The sequence below is a fragment of the Leucoraja erinacea genome, chromosome 3 (genome assembly GCF_028641065.1).
Source record: "Leucoraja erinacea ecotype New England chromosome 3, Leri_hhj_1, whole genome shotgun sequence".
In the NCBI taxonomy this organism is placed as follows: Eukaryota; Metazoa; Chordata; class Chondrichthyes; order Rajiformes; family Rajidae; genus Leucoraja; species Leucoraja erinaceus.
In genome coordinates, this window is record NC_073379.1 from 6,008,197 (window position 1) to 6,023,017 (window position 14,821).

At 40.3% G+C, this 14,821-nt stretch overlaps 1 protein-coding gene across 1 annotated transcript in view; it reads right to left on the reverse strand.

The window, feature by feature from the left end:
• Window positions 1-14,821, reverse strand: part of LOC129695104 (phosphatidylinositol 3-kinase regulatory subunit alpha-like) — a 78,575-nt gene that overhangs the window by 17,420 nt on the left and 46,334 nt on the right. Inside the window, exons 4-7 of the mRNA XM_055631857.1 lie at window positions 14,679-14,753; window positions 12,575-12,706; window positions 11,217-11,418; window positions 10,933-11,027 (exon numbers count right to left, since the gene is read on the reverse strand). Coding sequence (XP_055487832.1) covers window positions 10,933-11,027; window positions 11,217-11,418; window positions 12,575-12,706; window positions 14,679-14,753 — 504 coding nt within the window. The remainder of the gene's footprint in view (window positions 1-10,932; window positions 11,028-11,216; window positions 11,419-12,574; window positions 12,707-14,678; window positions 14,754-14,821) is intronic.

Here is a 14,821-nt window from a genome sequence, read left to right on the forward strand (position 1 = left end):
CCCCTCAGGTCAGGCTACAGGTGCAGAACAAAAATTACTGCATTAGTTTAGACAGCTCATATTTCAGCCCTCAGTGCATTTCAATGGAAATGCCCACGTGGCAGGCAACTCGGTACAGATTTTAAGAATACTCGCGATAAAGATTTCAAACTGTTCCAAGGAAGTTAATCATCAACACTAGCATAAAGTTAGCTTAAATTGCAAATATGTCCTACAAATCTTCTCAATTCACCCCCCAAAACAAATTATTAGTCATAGAGTCAGAGTCATACAGCTTAGAAATAGGTCCTTCGGCCCAACTTGCCCACGCCGAGCAACACGTCCCATCTACACTAGTCTCACCTGCCTCAGTTTGGCCCAGATCCATCTAAACTTGTCCTATCCATGTACCTGTCCAAATGCTTCTTAAACGTTGCGATGGTCCCTGCCTCACCTACCTCCTCCCGCAGCTTGTTCCATACACCCACCACCCTTTGTGTGAATAATTACCACTCGGGTTCCTATTAAATCCACCCCCCTTTACCATAAACCTATGGTTCTCAATTCCATAATTCTGGGCAAAAGGCTCTGTGTTTATGCAATCTATTTCTCTCACGATTTTGTACACCTCTAAGACCACCCACCCCTCATCCTCCGGCGCTCCAAGGAATAAAGTTCTAGCCTGCTCAACTTCTCCCTATAGCTAAAGCCCTCAATTCGTGTCAACTTACTTGTAAATCTTCTCTGCATTTTTTTACAACTTGACAAGACCACTGTGACCAAAACTGAACACAACACTAATTGTGGCCTCAATCTAACTGCAGCATAACCTCCCAACTTCTATAATCAATACTGACTGAAAGGCCAATGTGCCAAAAGCCTTTTTCAACATCCTATCTACCTGCGACTCGACCTTCAATGAACTATGTACCTGTACTCCTAGATCCCTCCGCTGTGCAACACACTCCCCAGAGCTCTACCATTCACTGTGTAGGTCTTGCCCTCATTAGGCTTCCCAAAACACAACCCCTCACATTTCTATGCATCCTGCCACAATGGGGATGGTCAAACCAACAAAAACAGTAAACATATGATATTTGTATCCTCAGCAATGCTTTGGCCTATCATAACAGCAAATGGCAGCACCACCAATTCCAAGTACTGAGTGAATGATTTATAAGTATTCCCGAGGTCGCTAGTTTTCAATCAATTTAATTTTCTAGTTTAGTTTAAATACAGCATGGAAACAAGCTGATCAGTCCACTGACTCATTTCCCCATCGATCACCCGTTCACACTAGTTCTGCGTTATCCCATTTTCTCATCTATTCCGACACACTACGGGCAATTTTACAGAGGTCAATTATCCTACAAACCCATACATCTTTGGGATGTGGGAGGAAGCCGGAGCACCTGGAGGAAACCCACACGGTCTCTGGGAAATGGTGCAAACTTCACACAGACAGTCTCTGAGATCAGGATTGAACCCAGGTCTCTGGAGCTGCGAGGCAGAAGCTCCATCAGATGTGTCACTGTTCTGCCCTTTATATTAACAAACAGCTGAGTGAATATAGTACACGAGGGGTTCCAAAAATACTTGAATAAATGACGTTCAAGAATCATCTGCACTTCTAGTCAAGACATTAGATTCAAGCACAACACAGTAAATTGGTTGGGACGTGTCTTGTCCACACTCAAAACCAAATCAGACCATTTGATGCCATCTGCAAAATATTAGAATGGATTGCAAGCAGAGGAATGTATCGCGCATGTCTAGTTTCCAAGAAAATGCTCACTTGTTTTTCATCAGGTCATTGGGTTCAGAACTCAATTCAGCTTTGGATACAAAAAAAGCGAATCCATTCCAAGGGCAGATTGGAGGTGTCCATCTTAAATGTCAAATTAGCATTTCACCAAATGTGATATTAAAGAGCTCAATTGAAACTAAAGTCGATGAGAAGCTGGGGTAAACTCCATTAGTTGGCAACACGTCTTGAAAAAAGTAAGGTAGACACAAAATGCTGGAGCAACTCAGCGGATGAGGCAGCATCTTGGGAGAGAAGGAATTGGCGATGTTTCGGGTCGAGACCTTTCTTCAGACTGATGTCAGGGGAGAGGGCAGGACACAGAAAGAATGTAGGCGGAGACAGTAAGACTAGTGGGAGAACTGGGAAGGGGGAGGGGATGGAGAGAGAAAGCAGGGGCTACCTGAAGTTAGAGAAGTCAATGTTACCTGAAGTTAGAGAAGTAGGATGGTTACTGTAAAGAAATCATAAGTTCGGAGCTTCCAGGCTTATGTAGTAACATTCCTTCAGTGTGAGAAATATCATGTTCAGTGCATGTTGCACTTTATTCCATTACATTCACAGCTCATTAGATAAAGAAAAGCCATGCTCATCAGGATCAAAGTACCATTTAAGACATGCTAAGTGTGACCTCCACATAACACCACATCCTACATTGACAGCATTGACCAAGTCTCAAACTGCCTCCCAATGAAACGAGGCACTGGTTTAGCGCAAAGGGAACCAGAATACTCAGAATACTCTTTACTCAGAGAGTGGTAGCTGTGTGGAATGAGCTTCCAGTGAAGGTGGTGGAGGCAGGTTCGTTTTTATCATTTAAAAATAAATTGGATAGTTATATGGATGGGAAGGGAATGGAGGGTTATGGTCTGAGCGCAGGTATATGGGACTAGGGGAGATTATGTGTTCGGCACGGACTGGAAGGGTCGAGATGGCCTGTTTCCGTGCTGTAATTGTTATATGGTTAGAATACGAGATTGACCCAATATATTGGCTTACCGATAACTACCGAACACCATGGCCCCATAGCAGAAGCATCCACGTTGCGGGGCTGGAAACTGGAAGTATCCTGAGCTAATTCTGCTACCACAATCATCTATTGAAACAAGTGATGGTTTCCACTGATTGCCGCCAGAAGCTGCCATCCTTTTCAGATCGGATGATGGCAGCGAGGTTAACATTTGTAACAAGATGGAAACGAAAAGACCAAACACCAAGCACTAAAAAAAGCGCCCGACCATTGGTCATCCAAACAGATTCAACCTAACAATTTAATTCATTCATGGGATATGGGTAAACCCAGAATGGTTTCCCCCAATTTTGTTAGCCCTTGTTATCTCCTCCCCTTCCTCAGCCCTCAGGCTCCACCTCCTCCTTTTTCCCTTCTTCTCCCCGCCACCCCCCATCAGTCTGAAGAAGGGTTTCGGCCCGAAACATTGCCTATTTCTTTCACGCCATCGATGCTGCTGAACCCACTGAGTTTCTCCAGCATTTCTGTGTACCTCCCATCATTTATCTATTTGCCTCTGTGCTCCACAATTTGAGATTTGTAACAGAAAAAAAAAAATATATTGTATTTGGTTAAAGTGCGCATTGTCAGATTTTATTTCATTGTATTTTTATACATTTTGGTTTCACCATGTAGAAATTACAGCCATGTTTATATATAGTCCCCCATTTCAGGGCACCATAATGCTTGGGACACATGGCTTCATAGGTGCGTTTAATTGCCTCCTTAATGCAGGTATAAGAGCTTTCAGCACCTAGTCTTTCTTCCAGTTTCCATCATGTTTGGAAACTTTTATTGCTGTTTATTAACATGAGGACCAAAGTTGTGTCAATGAAAGTCAAAGAAGCCATTATGAGACTGAGAAACAAGAATAAAACTGTTAAGAGACATCAGCCAAACCTTAGGCTTACCAAAATCAACTGTTTGCAACATCATTAAGAAGAAAGAGAGCACTGGTGAGCTTACTAATCGCAAAGGGACTGGCAGGCCAAGGAAGACATCCACAGCTGATGATAGAAGAATTCTCTTTATAATAAAGAAAAATCCCCAAGCACCTGTCCGACAGATCAGAAACACTCTTCAGGAGTCGGGTGTTGATTTGTCAATGTCCACGGAAAACTTCATGAACAGAAATACAGAGGCTACACTGCAAGATGCAAACCACAGGTTAGCTGCATAAATAAGAATGGCCGGGTTACAGTTTGCCAAGAAGTACTTAAAAGAGCAACCACAGTTCTGGAAAAAGGCCTGTGGACAGATGAAACAAAGATTATTTTTTGTCAGAGTGATGGCAAGAGAAAAGTATGAAGGAGAGAAGGAACTGCCCAAGATCCAAAGCATACCACCTCATCTGTGAAACACGGTGGTGGGGGTGTTATGGCCTGGGCATGTATGGCTGCTGAAGGTACTGGCTTACTTATCTTCATTGATGATACAACTGCTGATGGTAGTAGCATAATGAATTCTGAAGTGTATAGACACATCCCATCTGCCCAAGTTCAAACAAATGCCTCAAAACTCATTGGCCGGCAGTTAATTCTTCAGTAAGACAATGATCCCAAACATACCGATAAAGCAACAAAGGAGTTTTTCAAAATGAAAAAAATGGTAAATCGAGTGGCCAAGTCAATCACCAGATCTGAACCTAATTGAGCATGCATTTTATATGCTGAAGAGAAAAGTGAAGGGCACTAGCCCCCAAAATAAGCATAAGCTAATGATGGCTGCAATACAGGCCTGGCAGAACATCACCAGAGAAGGCACCCAGCAACTGGTGATGCCCACGATTCGAAGACTTCAGCCGTCTTGCATGCAACAAAATACTAAACATGACTATTTCATTCACATTACATTGCTGTGTCCCAAACATTATGGCGCCCTGAAATTGGGGGACTATGTATATAAACACTGCTGTAATTTCTACATGGTGAAACCAAAATGCATAAGAATGGTCTTTATTAAAATCTGACAATGTGCACTTTAACCACATGTGATGTTTTCTATTACAAATCTCAAATTGTGGAGATTTACCACCTCAGGCAATTGAGGAAATTCAGAGTGTCTCCGAGGATCCTCCAGTGCTTCTACGCAGTGGCGGTGGAAAGCATCTTGTCCGGGAACATTACCATCTGGTTCGGGAATTGCTCTGCCAAGGACAAGAAGGCTCTGCAGAGAGTAGTGCGTTCGGCCGAACGCACTATGGGAACTTCACTCACCCCCCTGCAGGAACTATACAACAGGAGGAGCAACTCCAGAGCAAACAAAATCATGAGAGACCTCTTCCACCCCTGCAACGGACTGTTCCAGCCGCTACGGTCAGGCAAACGCCTCCGTTGCCATGCAGTGAGAACGGAGAGGTTGAGAAGGAGTTTCTTCCCAGAGGCAATTCGGACTGTAAACGCCTTTCTCACCAGGGACTAACTGTACAGAACGTTTTTCCTTCTATTATTTATTATGTAAAATAATATGTGTGTTATGATTGTGTTTATAATTTGTTTGGTTGTTTTGTTGTTCCGCGAGCATTGCCACTTTCATTTCACTGCACATCTCGTATGTGTATGTGACAAATAAACTTGACTTGACTTGACACCGTTAAATAAATAAATTATGGGTCATTGTCCCAAACATTATGGAGGGCACTGTGTATATGTATGTGTGCATGCTTATGGGTATACACACACACAGAACTTTTTTCTCTCTCGTTTATCATATTGTTTACAGTGTACCATGTTTACATATTCTGTTGTGCTGCAGCAAGTAAGAATTTCATTGTTCTATCTGGGACACATGACATTAAACACTCTTGACTCTTGGATGCGCATGAACACAGAACTAGATTACAATTTGTCAGTTCAGTGTGGGGTATTGGTAATAGTAAATGGTACTGAATCTGTAATTAACAAAAGCAGTATGCATCTGTAAAGTTTACATTTGAAGACTACATAATACATAATTTGTGCTGCCACATTGCAGATGACTGCAAAGATCATTGCAGATGGCTGCAAAGCAAAAGTCTGAGGAAAGGTTCCAACCCGAAACGTCACCTATTCTTTTCTCCAGAGATGCCGCCTGACCTGCTGAGTTACTCCAACATTTTGTGCCAAAGGATTATACAATCCAGTTGAGCTAATTGAGAATCACTGCAGAGTCCTTTAGTGTGAGGGGTGAACATTTTAAGTGGTTTGTAATTCCAAAAGCTCACCTACCTTGCATAGTATTGTGTTATATTACTCACTACCAAAGTTTTCTACAAGTACTCATCCCAAACATTCATGCTCACAAACGCAGCAATGTCACAAGCCTTGCATTTATTGTGCCAGCTCTTCATGACAACAGAACTCAAACACTGCACACACCTATTCCCCAGGGATAAGGTGATATAACCAAACTTAACCGCAATCAACCCCAAACAGCCATTCATGGGCATGGATGCATCCCTAAATTACCTGCATGGGAGTTAGTTGGCCATCATTGGACCATGGCTAGCACAAGGACTGGAAATATCAAAGACCCAACCAAAACCCCCTTCCTCTTTCAAGTACATTTAAAATAATAAAATTGTAGATAGACTGCAATGACACATTCCTTCCCTCCTCCCAAACTTTTATTCACTACAACTTCTACCCCATTTGCCCAAAAAGCACATGCTCTAGCAATTGTATCAAGAAAATGTGACCAGGCCAGAATGTTACTGAGCTTCATTTGTTCATCCACAAGCTCAGTAATCAACATTGCCATTCCTGTAATTGTACACAAGGAATTTACAAGGGATTGAGACATTTGGCCTTGGCGGTTCATTGTAGGGGGAGCAGTGATAAAGATGTACAAATGCGAGGCCAAGATTGCACACTACCCTTAGTAGGCTCTGACGAGGCCTTCAATGAAATTCAAAGCGAAGAAAGGCTTATTGGTTTACACAATGAACACGCGTTCCATTGCAATGTCGACAAGAAATCCCATGTGCAAGGTCATGGAGTACAGAGAGATTCAGCACAGATTTGGCTCAGACTTTAACACGGGGCTTGGATCCCAACATATGGTACCTCACCGCTTTATAACTGAATCAAACTTGCAGTGCCTCATGTAAGCAAACATAGGAGACACATTCAAACTCATTCCCATCATATTAGGACGATCAGTATGCAAAATACCTTGCAATGTCTCTAAGCAAATCAGCCTTCCCAGAATAAATGCAGCTGCCTAGTTTATACAGAGTACAAACCAACCACATTTTTTCAGGATAGCATTGCAACTTCATCTGTATGGCACATGGGCATGGTATAGTCCATAACCAGGGCCTTGGACCTGCCTGGAGATCATGCCAAACTCACCAGTGGTCTTCATAAAAAGTCAACCACTATCAAGCAATGGTGCACTGCAGGCAGGAAGGAACACATGATTCTTTTGTATTGAACACTATCAATAAATTTACAAATTTGGTTTGCGTAATTACATTAGTGGCAACTCATCGTTGCATAGGTGCCGAGCAGGCAACATGATTAGTAATGACAGAAAGGAAGGCAAGGCGTGGGATATTGAACAGGGACTTGAGATCCCCAAAACTGAAACTGCATAGACGTACGGGAAGGAAGTTGTCTAGGTTGCATTTCCTCGTTCTATTTCTCAGAAGATCAAGGCGTACCTAACTTCCTCACAGCAACAAGGCACTTGAGCATACAAACCTTGATAACTACTTTAATGTTGGAAAGACCCTTCTTTCACAGCAGTGCTGCATCACAGTGAGAAGCAACAGGGCTTTCACTATGCGAGTTGTCCAGCTACATCTGTACCGAGCATCAGAAACTTATGCAGCCATTGGATAACAATTGTTGCTCTTTATTTTGTTATGGTGATCATGGCATGAAGGCATGATGACTGAAGCCATGACAAAGGTGTGCTGCCCACTTTGCATGATTCACTTTTGATGAACTACACCAGCTGAACACAAGAGTTTGATCGCTTTTGGTCTGGCATAAGGCAGATCATTCACTCATCCCATTGGGAAGACTGCTACTCTTGCAAACCCTTGTTGTTTTTCTTCTCTAACTGCCCTGCAAGGCTCTGGCAGGACAGAAGATAAGAGCTAGCTCTTGTTGAATAGAACATCTATGACATCCTTCATGTAGAAGCACATGACAAAATACAGGTATTTCCAAGTCCAGTCTGGAAGTAGCCAGATACAAAACGTGCAAATTAGTCAACGAGAGACAACAATATCCCTATTGAAAACATATTTCACATTTCTCTTCAGAATTTCAATGAGTATTTCTCCTTGAACACCTAATACAGACGTACATGTTCTTCCAGTAATGCTTTGTTGGAAAGAAGCTAACAATGGAATCAAGTTTGGGAACACTGCACAGCTATATTATTGCTTGCATACAACAGCAAATTGAACCACCCCTCAAAACCACAAAATACTTGCAGCAATATAACAATGGGTGAAATAAATCAACTAAGCTGTAAATAATTCATGAACTTTTAAATAACACCAAGGTGGGGCCATGTAGACGGGAGTCCTTTTGGCTCTGAATGGATATTCAATAACGTGCAATAGTGCATGTTCACTGCACACAAATTCAAAATGGCAGCCTTGGCATCAAGTCAGCATAGGACACTAATGGGCATAATGATCTGCTCAGTCAGCACACTCCCCTCAGATGCCTCAAACCAACACCCTCAGAAGGCGCAGTCCAGAGCAACTCATGTGTCAATGCTACCAAAGTGGACCTCCAGGCAACCATGTCCACTTATACTCCCATGGTTATAATTATTCAGCACACCATTACTAAAAAATGCTACTGCATTTTTGAAAATTTGCAAATATGCATTCATACGTAACAATAAAACTGTGCGGTGGAAGATTTGTGACATGGGCACAATTTAGAGAGCGAGAGAGAGAGAGAGAGGGAGAGATGTGAAGATTTTTTTAGATTTATTATCACTTAAAATTTCCTTGGGCTTGGAAAATGCAGTTTGTCGGTAACACATAGCACCCCTACCTTCCCCACAAATAAAATGTAGAAATATAAATGACATATGGAGCCAAAAGGTGGAAGATTAGAGTGAAAGAAGCCAAACATAGGCAAATGGAAACAAATTAGATAGTCATACAGCATGGTACAGCATGCCTTAGGTCTTTAACAAAAGCTGAAGATATAATTATGTTCAAAATGATGAGGAAATTTCAAGTATTCTTTTTACTTAACTCTTAAGAAAATTTGTCGACATGGCAATCAAGAGTTAAAATCTTCTATCCCTACATGCGAGTTCAGTAGGCCATCACTGACCAAATAGAAGTTGGTCGATTCATTACAGAACAGTTGTCAAACTGTGGACTTCCTGTTTTGCTTTGTTCAGACAAACTAACCTCAGTTATACAAGAAACAACCATCTGCAAATGCCGTTATTGGTACAATTCAGAAACCCACTCACAGGAGGATTTTCAAACTAAAGTTGATAATGAACAAATGACATGGTGTTAATGATCAAAGGTTTTTTATAAATATTTGTCTTGAGAAAGACCGAAAGAAACAAAGTTGAGTGAAAAATTCCAAAGCAGACAAGGCTGCTTTAGCATGGCTGCCCGAGGAGGAGGAGTAATTAAAACCGTTTCATTAAGACCAGTGGTATGCTATCAACAGATGATTCAGAGGCATTCCAAATTAAAGACAGGATAATTGCAGTTGGTTGAGTTGCCTACAACACAGAAATGTTAATGCGGATATTGACGAATCCAACAGACTCAAATAATATCAGGTTAATTGTAATTTAAATACACTAATCATTATTGAGAATACATATGGGCCTTCAATACTCTGCCACGTAGATTTCTAGGCCTAACAAGGAACCAAAACTAGATTGTGGATATAAAGAACGGCAGATTCTGGTTCATAAAAAAGACAGGGCTGGACGAACTCAACGGGTCAGACAGCATCTCTAGGGAACACATAGATGACATTTCTGGTCGGGACCCTTCATCAGATTCACGTGGAACAAAATTCATAGCCGTCATCAACTCCCACCACAACAAAAGCTTTTCACTGCACCTCAATATATGTGACAATAAACTAAACTGATTAAAAATAATTAAAGATGAAAACTAAAGTCTCAATCATGCTAGTGGGCTCTAATTTAATCTCAGAGGTCAATGGGCTTCCTCTTCACCCCACCAAAAATGAAATTCAGGCAAGGAAAACAATGGTGCATCCATTAGGAATAGTCCATGTAGCATATCCGAAGTTCTAGTTGAGCAACTGGTCTATTAAAACACCTCCGATAATCAGTGGAAGAACATTAAAACATTTCTCCCTCTTACTCAGATGACAAATAATGAAATATGCAGAGAATGCAATGCAAAATTAGAGATTTCGCATCTATGAAATAAAAAGAAAATCCAAGAATATCCTATATTCCACAGATCCCATTTAGTTCTGAAAAACTACACAGAATGTTTTATTTTTAAAGATTAATATGCTAGCTCAAATGACGAGAACAGAACCAGACCAGGTCCTTCATCCCATAATGTACGCTAAAAATGTACAGTTAAATTAATCTCCTCTGCCTGCACCTGATCCATATCTCTTCATTCCTTGCATATCATGTGCATATCTAAAAGCCTTTTAAACATGACTATTGTATCGGCCTCCGCCACAACCCCTGGCAGTACAGGCTGGGCACACTGCTCTAAAAACTCGACATTCTTGCTAACAAGTTTCCCAACCATTAAAAAAAAACTGAAAAACATTCAAAATGAAAGCAACTAAATAGCGTAGTTCTTTACCACAACCATCAATGTTATGCACGGTTCTGTCTGGATAACACAAAAGTATCCAATGCCTAGGTCAATTATTTGATACAGGAGCTTCAAATCTAAAACTTCTACCATAAGATGAACTTTGAGAAAAAGCTATACCAAGCCATCTTTGTAAATGAGTGCAAGCATAAACGAAAAGATACCTTACTGGAACAAATGGTTTAATACAAGAATATTTACTTGTTAAACAATCTAATTTTGTTCTGAACTGAAGTATAAAACCATGTTAGTTCTTTATACAAAACAAAAGCGATCCTTCAGGAGTCATACCAGCATTGGGGTTTACATACGTTTTGAACATTTAAGCAAGAGACATAATCTTACCTGGTGCTGGCGCAGGAGCAGTCTGACTTTCGTGGCATTCGCTAGTTATAAGTACTTCCACAATTTTTGTGAGATATTCAGGATTTGTTTCCGAACTAGATAAGCAAAGATATAACATTTAAAATCTCAAATAATGCAAATCTGAAACCAAAACATGTATTAAAAAAATATTACAATGGCAAATTTAATTTTATACTGGTATAACATTAAAATCATACAAAAAGTGTTAATATTTTGATGTTTCTCAAATGTTTCAGAACCAGACTTTCTGGTAGCATACGTACCTTGGCGCCTGTTGTCTAAAAAGCAGAGGACTGAAAATTTCCGCTAAAGTTCTTGCACTCAGGTTGTTCTTTCCAGAGTTTTGACAAAGTTTGCAGAAATGCTTGATCAAATAATGAAGTGTAAGCCAATACTGCTGAGGCACATTCTGGGACCGGATAGCTCTCCTCAGCAACTGTGCACACTCCTCTGTATTGAGTACCTCTGCATGTAAGAAATTTAAATATCATGGCTGTCAACATCTAGATAAAAGATCTATTAACATGCAGCAATGGTGATCAAAATTCACTGTATCCAAAATTTGTTACGATAACATTTAGACTAATCTAGTCTAGAGAGTTAATAATCCACGTCTGGTTTAAAAGAAAACCTTTAAAGCACTGTGGGTAGCTAGTGGAAAATTGCATGCATTGTGATACTGACCACAAATACTCAGTACGCGCTGTACTATAGGTCTGCTACTTCTCTGATGCAACTGATTGGACAATTCATAGATCGAGTAGAAGGAGAAACCACATCCTTTCATTGCATTCTGCACCAATATAAAAAGTCTACAGACTTCAGGCTAACCAGTGCTACATACTGGGCAACAGGAGCTCTTCTGCATTTTAATTTTGTTCTATAACCACACCCAAGCTTTATATACCACATAGTACAAACTGTGGTTAGGCCCCTCAGTACGGTGCGTGCCAAATCAAGCTCACGTTAGAGGTTCATACCTACTTCTGCACACAGCTCTTGCTTTAAAACAAACTACTTAAATTTGTGGGCAAACTACAGGCAAAGGATTAACATTTATTCTCGTTTGCAATTGAGAACAGTTCAATGAATGAAACAATTTTTATTCTGACCCTCAACGTCACATCAATTTGACATAAAATGAACGGAACCATTAGTTTTGCACGACGTGCATAAAAATGTGAAGTTTACAATGAAAGCAAATTTAGAAGTAAACCACAGGCTAGGACCTGAGCAAAACTATGAAGCAGTTGGGGCAAGAGATTGTTAGAAAAATAAACCATTTTGAATTTTTCAACAAGTCCAGTTGAAACTTGGTCTTGCGTTTTACTCGAGAATTTGTTTTTTAAAAATCCAATTATTTTTCAAAAGCACAATTGCCATTAGCTAAAACAATTTAATATGTTCTTCTCTCATTTGCAATGTATAGAATTTTACAATACATAAACTATCCTCTCTCCCCCCCCCCCCCCCACAAATGCAACCTTGATTCCTGAAAATCTTTCAGAATTTCCACGTTTCTTTCAAACCCTTTTCCAAAGTATTTCAATACCAACTAAAGATTTTTATATTCTGAGACTGTTAAGAGGTTTATTACAAATTCAAGATATTTCTTTCTTACCTTGAGCTATATAAACCATATCACTGTGGATCGATGAAGGGATGACAGGATTTGGTAATTCCTGAAGATATAGTTTCAATGCCTCAGTCTGCGACTGCAGATCAAACTGTTCCATGTCCACCGAAGCTGCATCTAGTGTTGAGAAATACACGTAACTACATAGAAATATTTTCAAAACAATTTGGCTGTTGTGAGTTTCACTGAACTTTTAACTTTATAGCGAAGGCACAGCAATAAGCGTGCAGAAATCTGTTTACAAAAAGCAGTGTCATTGTTATGAGATATATACCTTCTGATAAGCCTGTGCAGGGCAGATTTTCAGCACAAGAAAAAAACCCACAAACTTCCACAAATAGCCATATTAGGAGTTCCCAGTGGTTGGATTGGATGAAGTGAGGGTGTGCATATTGCTAGTCAGTGGGAGCCAAAGTATCTTGCTAGACCTAGTTACCAACCACAAGTAGAAACTAGCATTGAGGGCATTAATATTGCTCCTAGGCAGGAGAGACAAAAAGCAGCCATGGGTCAGATGACACTGAAATGTACTTTGTAACACAGGGTCACATAAATAAGTTAAACTCAATGGCCAACCAGTACGCTCATGTTCAATGTAACATAGACCTCAACTTGGATCTCGAAAGGCAGTTGACATATAAATAAAAAATGGTGCTTTACATGTTTTACCTTTCATAGAACACAACACAGTATAACACAAGAACAGGCCTTTCGGCCCACAATGTCAGTGTTAAACATGATGCCAAGTCAATTAGCAACCTGCGCATATCCCATATCCCTCTTATTGACTACCCAAAAGTCTTTTTTTTAAATTAAATTACACTAATGTACCTGCTTCAAACAACACCCCCGACAGCATGTTCTAGGCACTAGCCACCCTCTAAAAACATCTCCTCTAAACTTTTCCCCTCTCACCATAATGATATGGCCTCTAGTATTTATTTTTCATCCCGGGGAAAAGAGTGACTTTCTACGCTATCTATGACTTTAATACACTTCTATCAGGTCTCCCTGCAAACTGCGGGGTACCAGAAAAAAACCATTTCAAATCCGTCCAACTTCTACTGGAGGCTAATACCCTCCACTCCAGGCATCAATCTGGTAAACCTCCTGTGAATCCTTTCTAAAGCCTCCATATCATAAAAAACATAGAAAATAAGTGCAGGAGTAGGCCATTCGAGCCTGCACTGCCATTCAATATGATCATGGCTGATCATCCAACTCAGTATCCCATATCTGCCTTCTCTCCATACCCCCGATCCCTTTAGCCACAAGGGACACATCTAACTCCTTCTTAAATAGAGCCAATGAACTGGCCTCAACTACCTTCTGTGGCAGAGTCTCCTTCCTGTAATGGGATGACCAGAACTACACGCATTACTTCAAATGCAGCCCAACGAATGTTCTAAAAAGCGGCATTGTGACTTCCTGATTCTTACGCAATGCTCTGACCCATTAAAAAACAAGCATTCCACATGCCTTCTTCAGCATTATTTTTAAAGTGTGCGTATTGTACAAGCTCATTTACAAAGGACTGGGTCAAACTTAATTTAGATGGAAATAAAACTGGCAGTAACAATTTTGATTTCAATGATAAATGGGATAAATTAGTTTTGGATAAATCAGCTGGTATCTTTTGGTCCCCTGGTAATTCATTTCTGTAATGTGATCAACTTGAAACACTGTATTAAACAGCCCCCTAGTGGTAACCCAAAGTACATACAAACAAAAAGTACTTTGGCACCGAAAACTGTCTAGATTAACTGTTTCAGTAACTTCACACCAAGGTTATGCAGAGGCTACCCAAAACAACTTGGATTTTATTTTAAACTGCAGTGAAGGTAAGCAAAAACTGTGAAATTTAAGAAAGTCAAAATTGGCAATATTCTCCACCACACTTGTCGCACCTTCCAACAAAATGGGAAAAATGCTACTCCTTTATCAATAAAGTGATGGGGAAAGACAGCAATAGTTCACTTAAGTGGCAATACACTTAACCATTAATACATATAAATGTATACATGTGTTCCTTTATATCAAGCATTAAATGTTACAACTTGAAAAGCATCCAAATGAGACAAGTATTTACCATAATCCAACAACTGCTTTAATTCAGCACCACCACATGAACCAGAAGTCCGGTATAAATTGGCACTCTCAAGACCTGGTAAACATAAATCAAATGTTTGCATTGAGTGAGCAGCAAGCTTAGGTTGTACTGGAAAGTTAGGG